At 36.9% G+C, this 18,692-nt stretch overlaps 1 protein-coding gene across 2 annotated transcripts in view; it reads left to right on the top strand.

The window, feature by feature from the left end:
* map3k22 (mitogen-activated protein kinase kinase kinase 22) overlaps nucleotides 1-16,886 on the top strand; it is a 62,103-nt gene extending 45,217 nt beyond the window's left edge. The window contains exons 10-18 of one of the 2 annotated variants that reach the window (XM_056248855.1): nucleotides 35-108; nucleotides 5,592-5,653; nucleotides 8,244-8,315; nucleotides 10,208-10,372; nucleotides 12,193-12,341; nucleotides 12,430-12,561; nucleotides 14,753-14,882; nucleotides 16,275-16,452; nucleotides 16,536-16,886. In XM_056248855.1, the coding sequence (XP_056104830.1) occupies nucleotides 35-108; nucleotides 5,592-5,653; nucleotides 8,244-8,315; nucleotides 10,208-10,372; nucleotides 12,193-12,341; nucleotides 12,430-12,561; nucleotides 14,753-14,882; nucleotides 16,275-16,452; nucleotides 16,536-16,764 (1,191 nt within the window). In that variant the 3' untranslated portion in view covers nucleotides 16,765-16,886. Of the gene's footprint in view, nucleotides 1-34; nucleotides 109-5,591; nucleotides 5,654-8,243; nucleotides 8,316-10,207; nucleotides 10,373-12,192; nucleotides 12,342-12,429; nucleotides 12,562-14,752; nucleotides 14,883-16,035; nucleotides 16,251-16,274; nucleotides 16,453-16,535 lie in introns of those variants that run through there. The other variant, XM_056248856.1, reaches the window with a different exon arrangement.
* The last annotated feature ends 1,806 nt before the right edge of the window (nucleotides 16,887-18,692 follow it).

Here is an 18,692-nt window from a genome sequence, read left to right as displayed (position 1 = left end):
CAATGAAGTGATGTCATTTATTTTTTGTCTGTAGATGATGGAGCCATTCGGGAGTGCGAATGGGTCGCTTTCCAGCAGCTGTCAGTCACTGGACCAAGCACTGGACAGGTGGGCCAAACCTGGGCTTTATAAACTTGTGTGTATTAGGGAGGTAAAATACTATATTTAAAAAAAAAAAAAGGACCAAGGTAGGGTTGCACCAGCCATTCATAAGTTCTTAAATTGGAATGTAAAGTCCAAGTAGTAATGTAGTAGTACTTTTACGGTTGCACCATTTGTTCTTAAGGTATAACGTAGCTAGTAGGACATAAACTCTTCATAAAGTAATGCATAGTCGCTAGAAATGCGCGGTTGGCGGTTACAGCCGCGGATAAACCGCGGATCGGGCGGATGACGGGACGAAACATTTTTTTTAATTAAATTCGGGCGGGTGGCGGGCGGTTGAACCAATCAAATGAAAAAATATACATTGTTAAATATTGTTATCTGACTATATACCTACATCCAAAAAAAAAAAAAAAAAAAATCGAGCACACTTTGAAATAGTCAAATTTTCATCAGCTAGTCGAGTCTATGCAGAGACTGCTTGTTGTTATCAGAGATGGCAACGCCGGCGAAGGAGGTAGCTACGTGACAAACTCAAAAAAAGGAGAATTAAAAGCAAAGGAAATAGAAGGTCAGAAAAGTGTTGCCTGGAATAAGTTGTGCGCTCTCTTGATATGCGCCCGTTCGATATTGTTTCTGGTAAAGGATTCCACCAAGTGGCCCAGACGTTGATTGACATTGGAGCTAAGTTCGGTGCTGTTGACGCTGGACGAGCCTGTTCTGAAGAGTCCCGTTAATTTTGAATGCACGGGAAGAGAGTGGATAGCGCGTCTTTTTCAGGCACAGTGCAATTCATTTTATACCATCAACAGGCCTAACAATCATATAATAACTAGAGCCTCGATATTAAAGAAACGCCGAAGTCACTCCTAGGCTTTTTCGTTGGTGCGCCATCAGCTATGTCTACAAAAGACAGATGAAATCTAATATTAATAATTGATCCATGTCGGTATACACAGCCTAATATTTTATAATGAAAAATAGCCTACACAATCAAGATAGACTATTTACTTTTTAGCCTATTTATTAAATCCAGGAAATTGGTTAATGAAACATGGATTAATATGAAGAGACAATTAATACAAAACGAAATTCGCTTTAAAGAAAGGCTTTGTGCTTTTTTGAGGCCTCTGTGAAAGTTTGAAAGTCTTTTAGTGCCGCTTTCTGAGTGTTCGCGTCCGTAATGGAGAACTGTCACGTAACATTGTTGGCGCCCCATACAATAGGAGCATGTTGAAATTATGTGCCAAAATGCGTTTTCTATTAGGCTACAATGAAAATATTGTACAGTAGCCCATCAGATAAGGTCAGGTTTGCCGAAGTGCGTTTAATTTAGGCTATTTATTTATTTTTGTCCCTGCGCGCTGATCGGAGAGTTCACTGCTGATATTCTGAGAGCTTTCTAGTCTTGTATCGCCCAATCAGCGGATGGCGGGCGGGTGCGGTTTTAAAAATTGGTCAAAAACGTTGGTGGGGATGGATGGCGGACGGATGATGAGTTTTGTGATGCGGTTGCGGATGAAATAATAGCCCATCCGCGCTTCTCTACTAGTCGCATAATATGACATTCTTATTTATACGGAGGCTTCAGTAAATATTTAGTTTATACATTTTATACATAGAGTTATATTTTAACTTTTTAAGTTTAATGCAATGCAAAAATATTTAGTAGTGCACAAGTTGTAACTTAGTGCCCCTTTATGTGAAAACAACTTACGCACAGCTGGTGCAGCCGACCCCAATCTACTAATTGGTCTTAAAAAAGCCTTGAGTAATTAGCCTGGTATTTATCATAAACAATTTATCATACAAGAGCCAGTAACACTTGCGGTATGCAGTGGCAAGTTTTAAGACAGTTAGATGGTGCACAGTGGAACTAAACGCATTGCACATGACACAAGATGCTGAAAACAGTGACGTCTGTCTGTGTGTATGGCTATAGTGGTGACAGGTTTATTATATTTTTTTTATTTTGAATTTAGATTTTATTTTTAAGACTGCAAAAGTTAGTGTAAACTGCTATTATTTAAGTAGTGGGGTTACACTTTATGATAGTCTTCTTTAGACATTCTGCAAACTTTACCTTTACTGAGAGTTAGTTGACATGTAGTTGCAGAGTAGGCAATTTCAGAGCTGCTAGCATTAGCAAGCTAGCTATAAAAAAGCATGAGATTCTACCCTCTGTCGAACTATTGAAATAAAGTGTTACCAATAGCAGTTTAATTTTTTAAATACTAGTGTTATCTGATAAAAAAAAAACATTTTCGGTACCTTAATGAAAGCGGGTAATACAATGTATAATATAAAATATTTAGTTTCTAATATTAAACATTCTAATATTCTAATATTAAAAATGTATAATATAAAACATTTAGTTTCTAATATTAAACTAATATTGGGCACTGTTTTAAAATCAGCAGAGCCACTTTCACGTTACTGAAATATGTAATTTAGTATTGTACTAATAACTACTTGTAGTTAGTTGAAGTCAAACAAAAAATGCCTTTCTTGTTGTCTGCATATAAAATGAGATAATTACTAGGGGTGTAACGGTTCACAAAATTCACGGTTCGGTTCGATACGATACACTTGTGTCACGGTTCGGTTCGGTACGATTCGGTACGTTTCCGATACAGCAAAAAGAAAGAAATGCCAGAGAAATTTCCTTGATTTAATCTTTTTAATTATATTTTTATTAAAACTAACATCATAAAGTATGATATTTTTTAACTTTGAGCAATGATGGAGCTATACTTGACTTTTCTTAGGAGCTTATAAAACAAAACAGCTCCTTGGACAAAATTAAATGTAATATTGTAGTAGTTATAAACAAAGGTTTATTTTAGTTCAGATTAACATTTGAGGGCAGCAATTGTATTCATAATGTCAAAATAAAACCGACGTGATGTTACTTGAAAGCATTATAGCCTACTATTCCTGCCAAACTTCCATAATACAGTTAGTAGTGTTACTACAGTAAACCCATGGTGAATGTTGCTGATCTGTGGACACTGGATAGTTCATTCATGGCACAATGTTTCTTCCTGGTTTCCACGTCAGCGCTGTTTGATCCGTTAATAACGGAGAAATGCGAATGTTTCTCACTAGATCTTGCAGCGATGTTATTACTTCAGTGGCGAATTCAAATGCTTTCTTTACTGGATTTGGCTGTGTAGTAACAGTGCTGATGATTAAGATCGGCTCGCGCTGTATTTGTCCAAACTGATAAACGGTCCTTCAACCACACAATAACGAGTGGTTTCGTTCCGCTTACATTACATTTGCCATTTGATGTTGGGCAATGTTGTGGTCACGCACATTATGAGCGCGCTTGCCACGCGTGACGCGCCTTCATTTGAAATAACGAAATTTTGGTCGGCAGGAAAAATGGTCAAACGAACCGTTCGGTTCAAAAATGCGTACCGAAAACCGAACCGAAAGCCTCGTACCGAACGGTTCAATACGAATACGTGTATCGTTACACCCCTAATAATTACACACTTCACCTTAAAGAGTATATTATAATAATTACGGATAGACAAGATATCTGATAAATGGACCAACTGTCCAGAGAGGAAATGAAATCGGGTCACAACAAAGGCCAACCAGGAAGCCCTTGATGTCACCATGGCGACAACTCGCTTATCTGAACGCCTGGATTCCAGTGCTATCTCTCGCCGCCTCTGCTCTGCTCAAAGAGAGAGAACGAATGAGAATGAAAGAGAAAAAGATAGAGAGAGAGTGGGTTGATCTGGCCAATCTATTCTGCTTTCTGTTGCCTGTGCACTATTGTTATAAAAAGAGTCAGTCAATAATGCAGTGTGAAAAAAAAAAACACAGGGGAGAGAGAAAGAGTAAGAATGAAAGACAGGAAAGTGAAAAAGAGAGCGAGGGAAAGAGAAATGAAAACCATGCTACCTGCACGAGCCTTATCTGGCTTTTAGTCCTCGGAACAATGGCAGGAAACAAGTGCATGGAAATGTTTCCCCTCACTGCGGGTGTGTGTGTGCCCGTTATCCGGGGTCTTGCTGATCGCTCAGTACTGACGTCACCGTCGGACAGGGATAACAGGGTTAGGGCAGTAACAATCACTTTATGTCTCTATGCACATTAACTCATGATGTTTTTATATAACTGTTCCCTGTAAGAGTTCAAAGGGAGTTGTTTTTTCTTGACTCCTGTAGGGTGAGCAGAAAAACGGGGCTGTTTGCATCTTAAAGCAGACATGAAATGGACATTGCGATCGTCTTTTCTTCCCTATAGTGACGTTTATCTGAGAAAAACGCCTTCTCAAAAAAAACGAGGCAACCTAAGAGCAGTGTCATTTTCAATATGAAATCTTGCAGCAACATGTAACATGCTAGAGCCTTTGTTTTGTGAATCAATGCCAGCTAGCTTACATTGATTTAAAACTGAAAAAACCTGAATGTTGCTGTCTAACTACCCACAGCTGAGCAAGTGATTGAATGTAGTCATTTGTTTGCCTGGAAAATATGATTAATGCCATTTATCCATCTGTTTTCTGTATAAAAAACATTACCAAGAACTTGAGAACACAAAAATATACTTGTTTATGCTTTTATGCTATGCAAATGCAATTGACAAAATATTAAACTAAATGGCATTATAAAAACATTACAAATATTTATAAGTGAAATATTTGTACAATTTATAATTTTACAATTTATTTTAATATATTTTAAATTTTAATTTATTAATTTAATTTTCAGCAGCCATTACTCCAGTTTTCATAATCACATTATCCTTCAGAAATGTTTCTAATATGCTGATTTGGTTTTACAAGAAACATTTCTTATTCATATTAATATCATCAATGAAAACAGTCATGCTGCTTAATATTTTATGTGAATTTATAGAAAGTTCAAAAGAACAGCATTAATTTGAAATATAAATATTTTGTAGAACTCTACTTTTGCTGAATAAAAGTAATAATTTCTTTAAAAACAAAAAAACAAACAAACAAAAAAACACCTAAATGACCCGAGAAAATCACTACCATCTAGCATGACATCATAACCTGTTGCTTTTATCTGTTCTGGGGACTGAAATATTTTCACATACTTAAAATCTAGCGTAACCACCACATAAAAGCAAAACGACTAATAAAGTGAAAAAGTTTAGCATCATTTGTTTGCAGGATGCCACATAGATGGTGGCCAAAATGCTTTATTGGGTCACTGCATTGTGTAGATTTGACTGACACTTAACGCTTTCACTGCGCTATTCAAACGTCTACGAAACCCTGTTGAATGGTCGGACGTTAGTATCTCGGGTCAGGTATCAGGTAGAGACAATCTACCGTACGTAACGACAGGTGGCAGGCGGTCACATTGGCACATTGGGGATCCTGCGGTTGCAGGAATGTAGGCCAGGCAGACGGTGCGGCCCAACGTCACCACTGCACACAGGGGAGTAACAAGCAAAAATAACCCATCATCTCTCCTCCTCTCCTTGTCTTTCCACAGCCCGCCATTCTCCCAGAGCAACCGGGACAACAATTACCTGAACCTCAACTATGAATACAAAGGTGAGGTTGACACGAGCAAGTGACTAGATTTCTGTCAGTGCTGTGGGCTTGTTTTAATGGTCTTTGCTCCATTATAGAGCTGGCTCTCTATGAGAGGAGCAAAGATGCTTCCTTTGAGCTGCTGACTGTGGTCACTCTGTGTTGCTAATGGGGCGTTAAAACAAGACTGTAAAATAGCATGTTCCCAAACTTAGTGAGCTGCTTTGATGTGATGAGGCAGATAGATAGGCAGTTGCCTTCTAAGGGAGCATCCTAACAGAAATGGAGCCTAATAAATGACTGATTTGACGTTCTACATAGACAGAAACTCGTTTTCGAAGTACATGGGAGATTTGACTCAATATTAATTTCAGTTCTTAATTTCTGTATGAAAGGAATTATAATCCTAACATTTATTCTATTTTATTTAGATTTATTTGTATTATTATTCTGTATAAAATCAATTATATTTTATTGGTATTAGTATTACCATCATTATTATTTACCATCATTATTCAGTTTTGTTTGTTTTGTTTGTTGAGCATAAATCCAACAAAATTTTATGAGAACTTAAACTTAATTCAAGATATTCTAAATATATAAATAATTAAATATTTTTGTATATACACGTCAATTAAATGGAATAATTTAACACGTCTTCTAAATTGAAGTCTCTTAAACTCATCAATGCTGCATTAACATGGTCTAAAATACAGTTAAAAAAATTAACTGTAACTGTAAAAATTTGTATTATTTAAAATGTAATTCATTCCTGTAATAGCAAAGCTGAATGCTGAATTTTCCAGTCACATTATCCTTCAGAAATCATTCTAAGTTTACGTTCTCATTAATCTTTGTTGAATTCATGTAAAACATATTATGTGTACATTATATACAGTATACAGTATGTCTGAATGCAGTATATTATTCAATTTTGTTTTCAAGTAAATTTACCTTTGTTTAAGGATGTTTCAATATTTATACTAGAAGTATTTTTGTCTAGATAAGACAAAGATATTAAGAAATGTATTATTTTTCAACGTGATGCATGTAAAGTCTGCATTTGTAGGCAGCTCACTGGATTTTAGGAACAGAGTTATAGACCTGTATCGACAGGGAGAGAATGAGATTTTCACACTTCTTTCCCCCTTTCATTCCTTTTCTTCTGCTGTGCTGAGAAATTGAAAGTTACTGGAGTGGTTAAACAAGGAGATTTTCTCTCATGTCCTTCCCTGGTTAGTATTCTCTGTCTCTCCTTTGCTCTGTCACTCTCGCTCTCTCCAGCTCTCATGCTCATGCCCGGTTTCCCTCTGTTGTTTTTCCTCTCGAGCAGTGATCAAATAGAGCAGGCCTGCCTGATAATGAGATAGTAATCTTCCCCAACAGAGGCCAGTCACACACACATGCACAAAAACACTTTTCATGGAAACTTTCCCTTTTACGAGCTGCAGACCAGTTATATCCCAGAGCTCTATGATACAGACAACATGTTTCCACTGAAAGCCAAACACACTCATACATGCTTTCACTGAGGATTTCTCCATAGAGAGCAGGCTTTTTTTTCAGGTCTTGTGAGTAGATTTTTCCTCCCTGCACTCTTCTTCTAAACAGCAAATCACTGGGTCTCCCTGGGAGACGGGCTGCAAACAGCACATGGGGAGGCAGTCGCTCGCTCAACAGCTGCTTTCAATCGCAGAACGCAGCGCTCATGTTCAAGCCATCTAGTCAGGGCCCCTGCTTGTGTTTAGTCAAGTCAAGTCACCTTTATTTATATAGCGCTTTTTACAATACAGATTGTTTCAAAGCAGCTTTACAGTGTTTACACACAGACACTTACTCTCCCGCTCTCGTTTTCTGCAGGTGTTTTTTAGTGTCTCTTTCTTTCTTTCTTTCTTTCTTTCTTTCTTTCTTTCTTTCTTTCTTTCTTTCTTTCTTTCTTTCTTTCTTTCTTTCTTTCTTTCTTTCTTTCTTTCTTTCTTTCTTTCTTTCTTTCTTTCTTTCTTTCCTCAGTATCTTTATTTAGAGAACAAATGGGTGAATCAGAATGAGCACATGATATTATATTTTACCTAAAGTAAACAAAGCCTGTTTGAGGACCTTTACCATTTTTTGTGTTTTTTTTTACCATTTAAAGGAGATAATTTATTATCATTTGTAATGAATTATTCAAAACAGAAACCCTGGAGCATGACATCATATCAGAATGCTTCTATTTGTTTTGTAAAAATAATTTTGCATTATTTTCATGACAATTAAAGAAAGAAAGAAAGAAGGAAAGATGACAATTAAGCATATTTTCTCAGAGAATCTATTTACTACAGTAAAAAACTACAGTAATACATTAAAAGCATCATGTCTGGATGTAATTATTTTTAATAATAGTATACATAATTTAATTAATTAATACATATATATATACGTGTGTGTGTGTGATAAAGAGCTCCTCAATATCTGATATTTGATTTGCTTGATTCAATGACCTCACGCATAGCTACATATCGCCTTATTATTAATACTCTAATTAATTTGCTTATAAAAATGAGCTGTTTTCTGTGAACGAGAAGAAAATGCATGCAAGTAACTGGCCTGTATCTAACTGCTCCACCTGCAGGACGTCATGGGAAACACGGGACCTTTCCACGCCAGTTTCATGTGTCCAGTCGCAGCAAAGACTACGGTGACGGTAAGCTCTGCCCTTTACCAGAACAATGTGTGTGTAACTGTTCTATTTATAATAAAGGAAAACAGTGACTGTGTGTGTCATTAATTGTTGTGAAATTATTTATAAACCGTGTTATTAAAATAATAATTCAAGTTTTAACTGATAAGTTAAATGCCTCTCAGTTAAAACTTGCATAATTATTATTTTAATAAAATGGAATAATAATAGTTTATAAATAATTTCACAATATGGCTAAAAATAACCAAGGTTCATGATGTTGAAAAGAGTTGTAATCTAATGACTTCTCATCTAATCTGCACGGCATTGTTTTGTTTATTTTTAAAAAAGCCTTAAATATAATAATAAATATTATTCTTATTAATAATAATGTATTTAGTTTGTTAGTTATTGTTATTATTTATTATAATTTGGTATACCCTGCAAAAAAAAAAAGTTCATAAAATGCTACAAAAGTCAGTCATTTCTGTCTTGGCCAACTGAATTTGTTTTAAATCATTGGTCTTACATATGTTTTTTTTTCTCTTTTATGATGACACCATTATGTTTTCACAAAGTCTGCGTGAAAACATGTCTTATAGGGATACTTCACCCAGAAATGAAAATTCTGTCATCATTTACTCACCCTCAAGTTGTTCCAACCCTGTATGAGTTTCGTTCTTCAGTTGAACACAAAAGAAGATATTTTGAAGAATGTTGGTAACCAGACAGTTGACTGTAGCCGTTGATGTCAACTGCTTGAATATCTTCTTTTGTATTCAACAGTAGAATGAAACTCATACAGGTTTGGAACAATATAAGGGTGAGTAAATGATGACAGAATTTTGGGGAACTCCCTTTAGGAGCAAAAACTTCAGTCTGGTATTTGGAGCCTCTCAATTCTCAGAGCGCCTAATTAGTAAATTAATTATTTGGTTATTTATTTAGTGGATGCTTTCTTATCCAAAGCAAGTCGCAATTCACTAATTGCCTGGACCGTCCCTCTGGATCGTGTTAGCGGGGAGGACATTGCACAATGGCACAGAGCAGGATCGTGTTCTTGGTGATTCTCCTATTTGGAATCAAACATGTGCTTTCAGCCCAGATCCATAAATTGTTAGATTGCCAATTCCAAAACACAAAACCCCTTTTCATCCCTGCTGACGAGACTAGAATACTAGTTTATGCTGATTTGATGCTCTTATACAGCTGCTGATTTTTACAGCATATTCCTTACATTACATGCAGTGCTGGAGGCAGGATCTAGAAGAGATAAAGCTGTGCACATGGCCATGAACTTGGCCAGCATGATGAGTTTCCCCAGAACTGAGCGTATTTAAGACCTTGTGTGTGTGTGTGTGTGTTTATTTGTGTTTCCCCTGATGAGGCACACTGACTATTGCAAAACACTAAGTACTGAGAGCAGTTTCCTGCATTGTGGAAAGGTTGATGGAGGAAGTGAGAGGCAAAGGAAAAGAAGAGCGTGAGAGAGAGAATCAGGGAAGAAGAGAGGGAATATAAAGATACATGTTTGGACATGACGTGTTGATTGCATGTCCCTTAAAGCATTAAGAGATTATTCAGAACAGGAATCTGAATTCTGCAAAGATTTACTCCATTTTGGGGGAATGTTATTTATGCAATTTGAAAATTAAAATTGCAAACACAATTAGATATGGATACGGCAGTGGGAATCCTGTAAATATCACTTTTTTTAAAGTGTGGTTTCCAAAATCACGGAAATGAGCGTAATTATGTTCATTTAAGTATTTATAGATGGAAAATGCTTTTATAAATTCAGTATATCAAATGACTCGAAAAGTCTCCAAAAGGTCATGGAAGTTTATTGGTCAAAGGGTCTAAAGGGGTATTTGTATTTTTTATTGTGTGCGTTTATGAAATATGTGTCTATACAGGTCGGAGGACTTTCCCTCGAAGCTTTATGCCTCAAGAGAAGCTGTTTCAGCTGGTCCCGTCCAGCCGTACACGCAGCTACAATGGGGAAAGCACTTTGCTGTACAGTGGAGATCTGCACAACATCAGCTGGACTGAGAAAAACTGCCAACTCAACAGTCCTAAATGTAAGAGCACATGCATACATACACAGGAGGACATTTATGCTGATAATTAGAAAGGAAAATCCCATTAAACACATTTGTACGCTTGCCTCCAGACCAGAAATATCAGATTTCAGTGTATTTTTGTGTTTTATATCTAGTGCAGCACCCCTTTCTGTGTACCATCTAATGCGGCTGAATCTATAGCACTGCAACAAAAGAAATCATATTTTACCATAAAATCATGGCAAGAAACATCTTTCTATCAAGTTGTCCCTGTGGGCTGCATGCAAAAAATAAACGTATAACATGACCAGTGAAGTCTGATTGACAAGCAAATGATTCTGATGGATTGGCTCTTTTTATTGGGTCCGAATCACATCCAAATGACTCCGCTTATGAACTGGTTCTTTTTAGTAAATAAAACAATACTATATTGCTGCAGTTTCAGGTTTTTGTGACAGCGCCACCTATCCAATTCTACTCCAACAGAAGAGACCTGATTCAAACTTCAAAGATTAAACCCACGAAAATTATTAAAAAAAATTAATGGTCTTTCCAACTTATTTTTAACGTAAGAGGGGGTGCGGCCATTTTATTCTTGAATGTGCGAGGCTGTGTGTGTCAGCAGTCTCCCGTTATTATTTAGCTGTGCAGTTCATTGTGCTGCTGGATGTTGTAAACTGGTATTTGTTTTCAAATTAATTACATATTTTAACATGCTAATAAACACACTAGCTTGTAGAGCCATTGTTTTACCGTTTACTGAACTTTAAGTTTGTCACACATCAGACGTGAAGCGCCATGCTGTGGCTAATGAATTGAAGTCTCGCACATGCACAGAAAATAGTCTCTGTCCAAGAAAACTGAATTTAAAACCACAATATAGGGGCTCATTTATCGAAACAAATTAAGTAAATATTTCAAAAGGGTGACCAACGGGTATGTTTCGGGTTAGGGCTTGGTTAGGAAAATATATCTTCTTATTCTTCTTTGTATACATTTCCCCCCCACATTTAAAAAATCCAAACAAAAACTACACAACGAGTGACAATCCCAACCCTCACCCCCTGTGCAGGTTGTTTAATCAGCTCCATTAATCTAGTACGTGCGCCTGAATTTGACGTATGAACATGAATGCTCGTCTCTGCTGTCTGCCTGCGGGTTTTTCCTCCCCAGATCTTCCATAAACTATTCAGATAGCTTCATGTCAAATATCATTATAGGAATACTAAGCTAATTAAGATGATGGCAAATGCTGACGCAAATGTGTCCGTCATAGAATGAGTGGGAAATGAATCTGAGAGATGCGTAAATCTTGTTTTGGGAGGGTTGTTCTCAGACTTGGGTGTAGTTTAACTGCATCCAGACATGAAGTTCATCTATCCATGTTTAGAGAACAATTGCAGAAATATTAAATGCAGACACATATTGTGCTATTATGTATGTGGCTCATTATAGCTATCAGTCATGCTGCAAATGTGTTGAGAGCCATAAAAAGAGACTAAACAAAAATACGTTGTATTAATGTGTTAAACACTCGACGCAGCCTTGATTTAAAGAATTAATATTCAGGTGTGTAATATTTTTTAAATAACATGCAGCAACTTCCAATAGCTCACTGTCTTACTCTCTGTTCATTTAAATCTTAGTTTATTGTCTGAGAGGGGAACAGTTGCAAATAAATCTGAAAGTATAAATCTTTATAGCATCCAGTTGTAAATACAGTTGCGGTTTGACTCGGTGTCGTCAGCAAGTCTGTGTGTGTGTGATTTCGTCTGGTTTGAGTTACAGTCTGCGGCGTACTGGTGAGGTTAACGTGGTTTGTTTCTTCTAACCCTCAGCCCCAAGGGCTCCGGTAAACTGGCGTCAGGGGAAACTGCTCGGTCGGGGCGCTTTCGGCGAGGTCTACCTCTGCTACGACGTCGACACGGGACGCGAGCTGGCGGCCAAGCAGGTGCCCTTTGACCCTGACTGTCACGAGACCAGCAAGGTTAGTATGTAGTGGACTCAGATGGTGACAGTATTTCTGCACTGAAGAGATTTTCTGAATTCTGAATTCTTTTTGTCTCACTCCACAGGAAGTGAATGCACTGGAGTGTGAGATTCAGCTCTTGAAGAACCTGCGTCACGAGCGTATAGTGCAGTACTACGGATGCTTGCGTGATCCGGTGCAGAGAAAACTGGCCATCTTTGTGGAATTCATGCCTGGGGTGTGTATAAACCACACAGAGCATATTGTGTTTGCTCTGTTAATGTTATTTATTGGAGGAATTGAGAAATGTTTACTTTTAGAATGACTTGCACACATTAGCCCCTCAGTTTCTATTATTGTTTGTTATATTCATTATTTTAAGTTCATGGAGACATACCATGGTACAAGTTTACAGCATTGTAGAAAGACAGAATTTCTCCCATATGTAAGCAAAATCGACAAATTTGTCACAGTCTAATCAAATCAAACTGAAATTGGAATCTAAACCAGTCGAGAGCTTGTGAATAAGAAAATCTGTATCCATACCATTCCTATTTTCTTTTCTTTCAGGAGCTAAAAGAACACATATAGCATGTGCACCCCCCCCCCCCCCCCCCCCAGCAACACTATTAGCAGGCACATTCTCAATTCCTCCTTTTAGTGTTTCAAGAATTGTTGAATTTGTTAAACTCACAATGAATCTGCGTTTTCCAAATAATGACAAACCCACTCCAAAATGTCACTGGCTCGCGAACATATCCACAGTGTTCTTTGTCAGCACAACCGCACAGCTTTACGACTTCATTTTCTTTGCAAATGGGTGTTTTAATGAACGTCAGACGTGGTCTGTCCCGTCTGTCAGCTCGATTTTAATATGCACAGACTGGGTGTCTTAGTCACATATTGTCTGGTAAAGGGGAATGTTTCCCAAGGTCTCTGGCAGACAGATGCATCGCTGCTCAGAGCCAAAGCCACCAGCCTCTGCACAGCACTGCTGTCTCCTGATAAGAGCAGAGGTGAAGGGAACAGGAGAAAGAGAGAAAGACTTTAAATGAGTAGGATGTGGAATAGGGTTACATGAGGTGAGAAATGCATCGCATAATAAGGCATCAGAAGATCACCAGAGCCTTTAGTAGTGTATTACAGTAGGATTCCGTGTGCGCTACACATCGCTTCATTTTAATAAATTGACATGGACATTGTGGTTACTTCATAATACAAAATAATACTATTTGTAAGGAGCTGTCCAAATGTATTATTGCTAGGAAGGCATTGTAGTTTGCATCACAGGTGTTTCACAAAGTTGTCCTTGAGGAGACATTGTTTCTTCGGCGAGGGGTGTAAACAGGAAAGCTGAGGAAATATGAACTTTGTTTGCGCCAGTGTTTCAAAGAAACACAGACACATGTGAGGAACATTTGGCACTATGATCTGTTTTTCCAGAGTTTCAGAGTTTTGACAAACCGCTTCCAGCTTCAGTTTTGTAAACAGTGTGACTTCCTTGCAAACACACTGGTTTTCAGCTAATATGAATTACTATATATGATTAAATATGAAATGCTTTAATTTTTTATTACATTAAAAGCATCATTGCATATGCATTTGCACATTTGTTACTATATTTATTAATCTTTGTGAATATTAGATAATAAAAATAGTTATTACAATTATTGAATGTTAATAAAACTGTTCATTTTAGCTGAGGTTTATTAAATAATATTAACAGATACACATTTTGATTTTAATAATGTATTAGTAAATGTGTAAATTAACATTACCTAAGATTAATGGATGCTTTATAAGTATTTTCCATTTTTATTTCATGTTAACTAATGCATTTAGCAAATGTTAATAAATGGAACCTTAATACAAAATGTTACTTAATATAATGTATTTAATTAATAATCAACTGTGTGTGATTATATATATATATATATATACACACAGTTTATATAGTTATTTTGATGTGCATTTTTTAAATCATCCATTAGAGTAAAAAGCACAATAGTTTAGTTTATAAAAGTAACAGCAACAAAATATGAATTTTAATATTTTGTACTTGTTACTTACCGTAATAATATATTTTTTAATTCCTGCATACAGTATGAACAAAAATAATACAGCAAAACATTTGCAATCAGGAAATCTGGAATGGGTCAAACCATTTTCCATTGCACTGTATCCTTTGGTAAACAGGTTTGTTTTTATGTTTCCTGTCAAAGCATATGCGGACAGCTTGTTTTTTAGGTTTCCTAATAAAAATACAAAGTCAAAAATACAATAGTTCAGTTTCTACTTTTAGAGAATAAAACACATGCATACACTTTATACGCGGAATATGGTCTCTGAATTCAAGCGAGATTCCTTGCTCTTGTTTAATAGCACTCTATTGAACAGTATGATAAATCTGTGTGTCCATGTGTGTCCAGGGCTCTATTAAAGACCAACTGAAGGCGTACGGAGCGCTGACTGAGAAAGTCACCCGCAGATACACCCGACAGATCCTGCAGGGAGTCCACTATTTGCACAGCAACATGATCGTACACAGAGACATCAAAGGTAAATCACAGTAATCATAAATCGCCTTCAGATAAGAACAGTAGGCTGTTGCTTTGTAATGTAAATCTAATGGATAGTGTCACTTGCACTGGACCACCTGAAATACATCTCTTGTTATTAAGTAGAATAACTTTGGTCTGGCTCAGATTTGTGTACGTACTTCCTTTAGGTATTGCCAAAAATAGCATAAGGCAAAGGTTTTGCATTCCTTCAGACTTTATGGCTAAACTCCGACCAGAATTAACAACCTGTCTATTAGGTATTTCTTTAAGCATCGATATCAAACACATCCTCTAAATCAGAGGTACTTACCAGACAGTGCCAGCATTGCTTCTACTAGACATGGACACTCTTTAATCTCTCAGTTTATTAAGGAAGGCACAAGTAGTCCCAAAGCAGAACATTTCACAAAAGGTTAGATTAAAATGACCCTGCAAAATTTACAATAACTGTGGTTATTAAATTTGCTGTAAAAAAAAACAGTGAAAATGTATCACATATGGTGCCTGAATGTTTTACAACATATGACCATGTATTTCATGATTTCAAGCCACATTTGTAGCACAAAACACTCAAATATAGTTTTATAGCAAAAATAATAAGAAACAAAACATAACATTTATTCATATATGATGTAATATATTTTTACTGTTTTTTACTGTAAATTATATGATACAGTTTTTACTGGCAAAAAACATACTTTGACTTAAATTACATATAATGCAATGTTAAACCATTTATAGTTTTTCACTGTATATGGCAATGTAACAGTAGATTTTTTACAGTTTTTTATTGTAAAAACTTTTTTACAGTGATCATAGATAATGCAGTGTTCAAAATGGCAACAAATTATGAAACATTCGTGGAACATGCTCATATTAATTGTAACAAATGTATTCAGAAATGTTCAAGTAATTCTCCAGCCACATTTGTTTGCAACTCTTATCTTATACAGTTACATTCAGACATTTTTAAGTGTGTCTAAATACTTTGTATTGGTCACATATACAAAAAGTATGTGGCCTTAAGTCTCTGTCATTCCCATTACAAACCGAAGATCCACTATTGGAAATATCCACAAGTGTGGGCCGCAAAGGAAGGAGTCTCTGTCTTTCCTCTCATATTCTTTCTTAATTTTCCGTTCACAATACAGTGAGACTTCCAGGGTGTGGAAACCTTGCGGCTGACGGGAATTAGTCATTACCCAAACAAGCGCAAATCTCACAGGCAACACGGCTAAACCAACAGAAAATCACTCCGACTAGAAGCGTGGGAAGAAAGGCTGCGTCTCAAACTTCAAAAGCCATCAGCCATAGGCAGCTTATAATTTTATGCAGTTGTCATCATTGGTCATGCAAACATGTAACTCAATCTACATGTGTTTCCTCACAGGCGCAAACATTCTGAGGGACTCCTCTGGAAACGTGAAGCTGGGAGATTTTGGGGCTAGCAAGCGCATTCAGACCATCTGCATGTCCGGGACGGGGATCAAATCGGTCACCGGCACCCCCTACTGGATGAGCCCGGAAGTCATTAATGGAGAAGGATACGGACGCAAAGCAGATATTTGGTGAGATCTGAGATTCATGTAAAAATACATGACTGGAAACAAAGCTATTGTTTGCTAACAGTCCCTTACGTCTCTCTCCTCAGGAGTGTCGCCTGCACGGTCGTAGAGATGCTAACTCAGAAACCCCCATGGGCTGAATATGAAGCTATGGCAGCCATTTTCAAGATCGCAACCCAGCCGACCAAGCCAAACCTGCCCGAGGGAGTGTCCGACGCATGCAGGGACCTCCTGCGGCAGATCTTTGTGGAAGAGAAATGGCGGCCCACTGCCGAGGGGCTTCTCAGTCACCCCTTTGTCCAGGGCAGCTTTTGATCCTACAGATCTCGGATCTCTCTGGAATCCCCAGGGAAAGCCACACAATCACGCGAACAATCACCACTCTGCCTTCCAGGGTCCGGAGAAACCCTCCAACCAGCCAACTAAGAACAAACTTGACCATAAAGAGGGGATGTGTATTTCAGATCTCCTCAATGCAGCTCGACAAATATCACGTTAAGAGGGAATCTAATCTATGGACGGAAAAAACGAATAGCATTTCCCGTATTGTTCATCAGAATGGTGCATAGCTCTGTCCTAAATGACGTACTTGTGACCTTTTGCTGAATGGACTTTTTTCACATTTCCAGGGTTTTCAGAAGCGGATGTCGTCGGATAAACAGTTGGATAAACTTCTTTAGTGGTGAACGGGGGATGATAGCAAATATGTTTGTATTCCAATTTCCTCCAAAAAAAAAAAATCCAAGATGGTGTTTCCACGACTTTCCAAAAGATGGAAAAAATATTAAGAGATAAATTTTGTTGGTCAGAACTGAGCATGATCAAATGGTCAAAATTGCCATCACTTCCTCAGCCATTGTATTAGAATCACCGTCACAGCAGTGTTAATTCATAACATGTTTTTGTCATTTACTGCCAAGGTAATATAACACACTGTTATAGAAATGTCTATTATTATTTTTAATGAAAATATGAACAACTTCTAGATTTGCGATGTTGATAACTGGAAACGCGTTATCACAGTCGTTCACTGCATACTGTTACCCAACATCCTTTGCGACAAAGTATGGACAGTGAGAGCTGAGAGTGGGTCAATGACATAACATGGTTTTCTTGTCCAGATCCATTCATTTATTCAAAATAAATGGATGACATTTAAATTAAGTACAGCTGCCCTTATATCATAATAATTTTTTTTTGTAGTTTGGCATAATATTTCATTATTGAATTGCATAATGTCATGTGATGTGACTCTCCAAAACCTTAATATTTCTGATTTAATCATTTATTTATATTTCAAAAAAAAAAAAAAAAAATCTTTACATTGATTTTTTTTTTTAATAATCACAAATAATCACACAAATAGTGAGTGTACACATATAAATTGTTCATTTTGATTAACATCACAATCACTAATAATTATGTATTTAAGGTCCGAGGAATATGTATTATTTTTCACATGATAGTTACACCATATTACATTTTTATAGTCATTAAATTTCTTAAAAATGGTATAAAAGGGTTTCAAACTCAATATGAAACCAGCATGAATATACAATAATACTTTTCTGAAAATGTAAAAATTTTTTAAAAGATTTTTCCTTTTTATTTATATGGACGCTCTGATTTGTCATTGACCCCGGTGCCATTTGGGACAGAGCCTGTGTCATGGGACTGAACCAGCTTTGGTAGGATGCTACAATGCAGTGCCAACACTTAGTATACCGGCACAGATTGGCACATAATGTGTCACTGGTAAAAAAAAAAAAAAACCTGATTACAATAGCATAGTTTACATGCATTACTGCCTGTTGACTTTATCGGACCCCCCGATGCACTTGAAACCAGCCCAAGCGCTCTGATGCGTTACCACAGGGGTTGCTGAACAAATCACATAGGGCCTGAATTTGGCACAAATGTATTAAGAGTGTCATCTTAAGATGGCGAGAGTTAAACGTGGTCTTTTGTATAGCAGAATTCAGTCGGTCATTTTGATTATGGCTCATGTACCTCTGTATCCCTGGGTCCAATCCTGAGTGTCATTGAAAGTACATAGAAAAGACCTCATGGAGAAAATATAAAGATAGATGTACTGTACAATACTCATTGGAGTAATTTTTTGTTAAGAATACTGTGTTTGATGGTTAGAATCTAACCAAATGAGAATGAGACAGAATAAGACGTATACAACCACCAAAGTGGTACAGTATGAGACAGAGAATTTTTTTTCATGTCTATTCAGC

Source organism: Rhinichthys klamathensis, unplaced genomic scaffold (assembly GCF_029890125.1).
Source record: "Rhinichthys klamathensis goyatoka isolate OS25496 unplaced genomic scaffold, OSU_Roscu_1.1 h1tg000059l_1, whole genome shotgun sequence".
In the NCBI taxonomy this organism is placed as follows: domain Eukaryota; kingdom Metazoa; phylum Chordata; class Actinopteri; order Cypriniformes; family Leuciscidae; genus Rhinichthys; species Rhinichthys klamathensis.
Note: the sequence above shows the minus strand (reverse complement) of the source record. Positions and strands in the feature narration are given on the sequence as shown.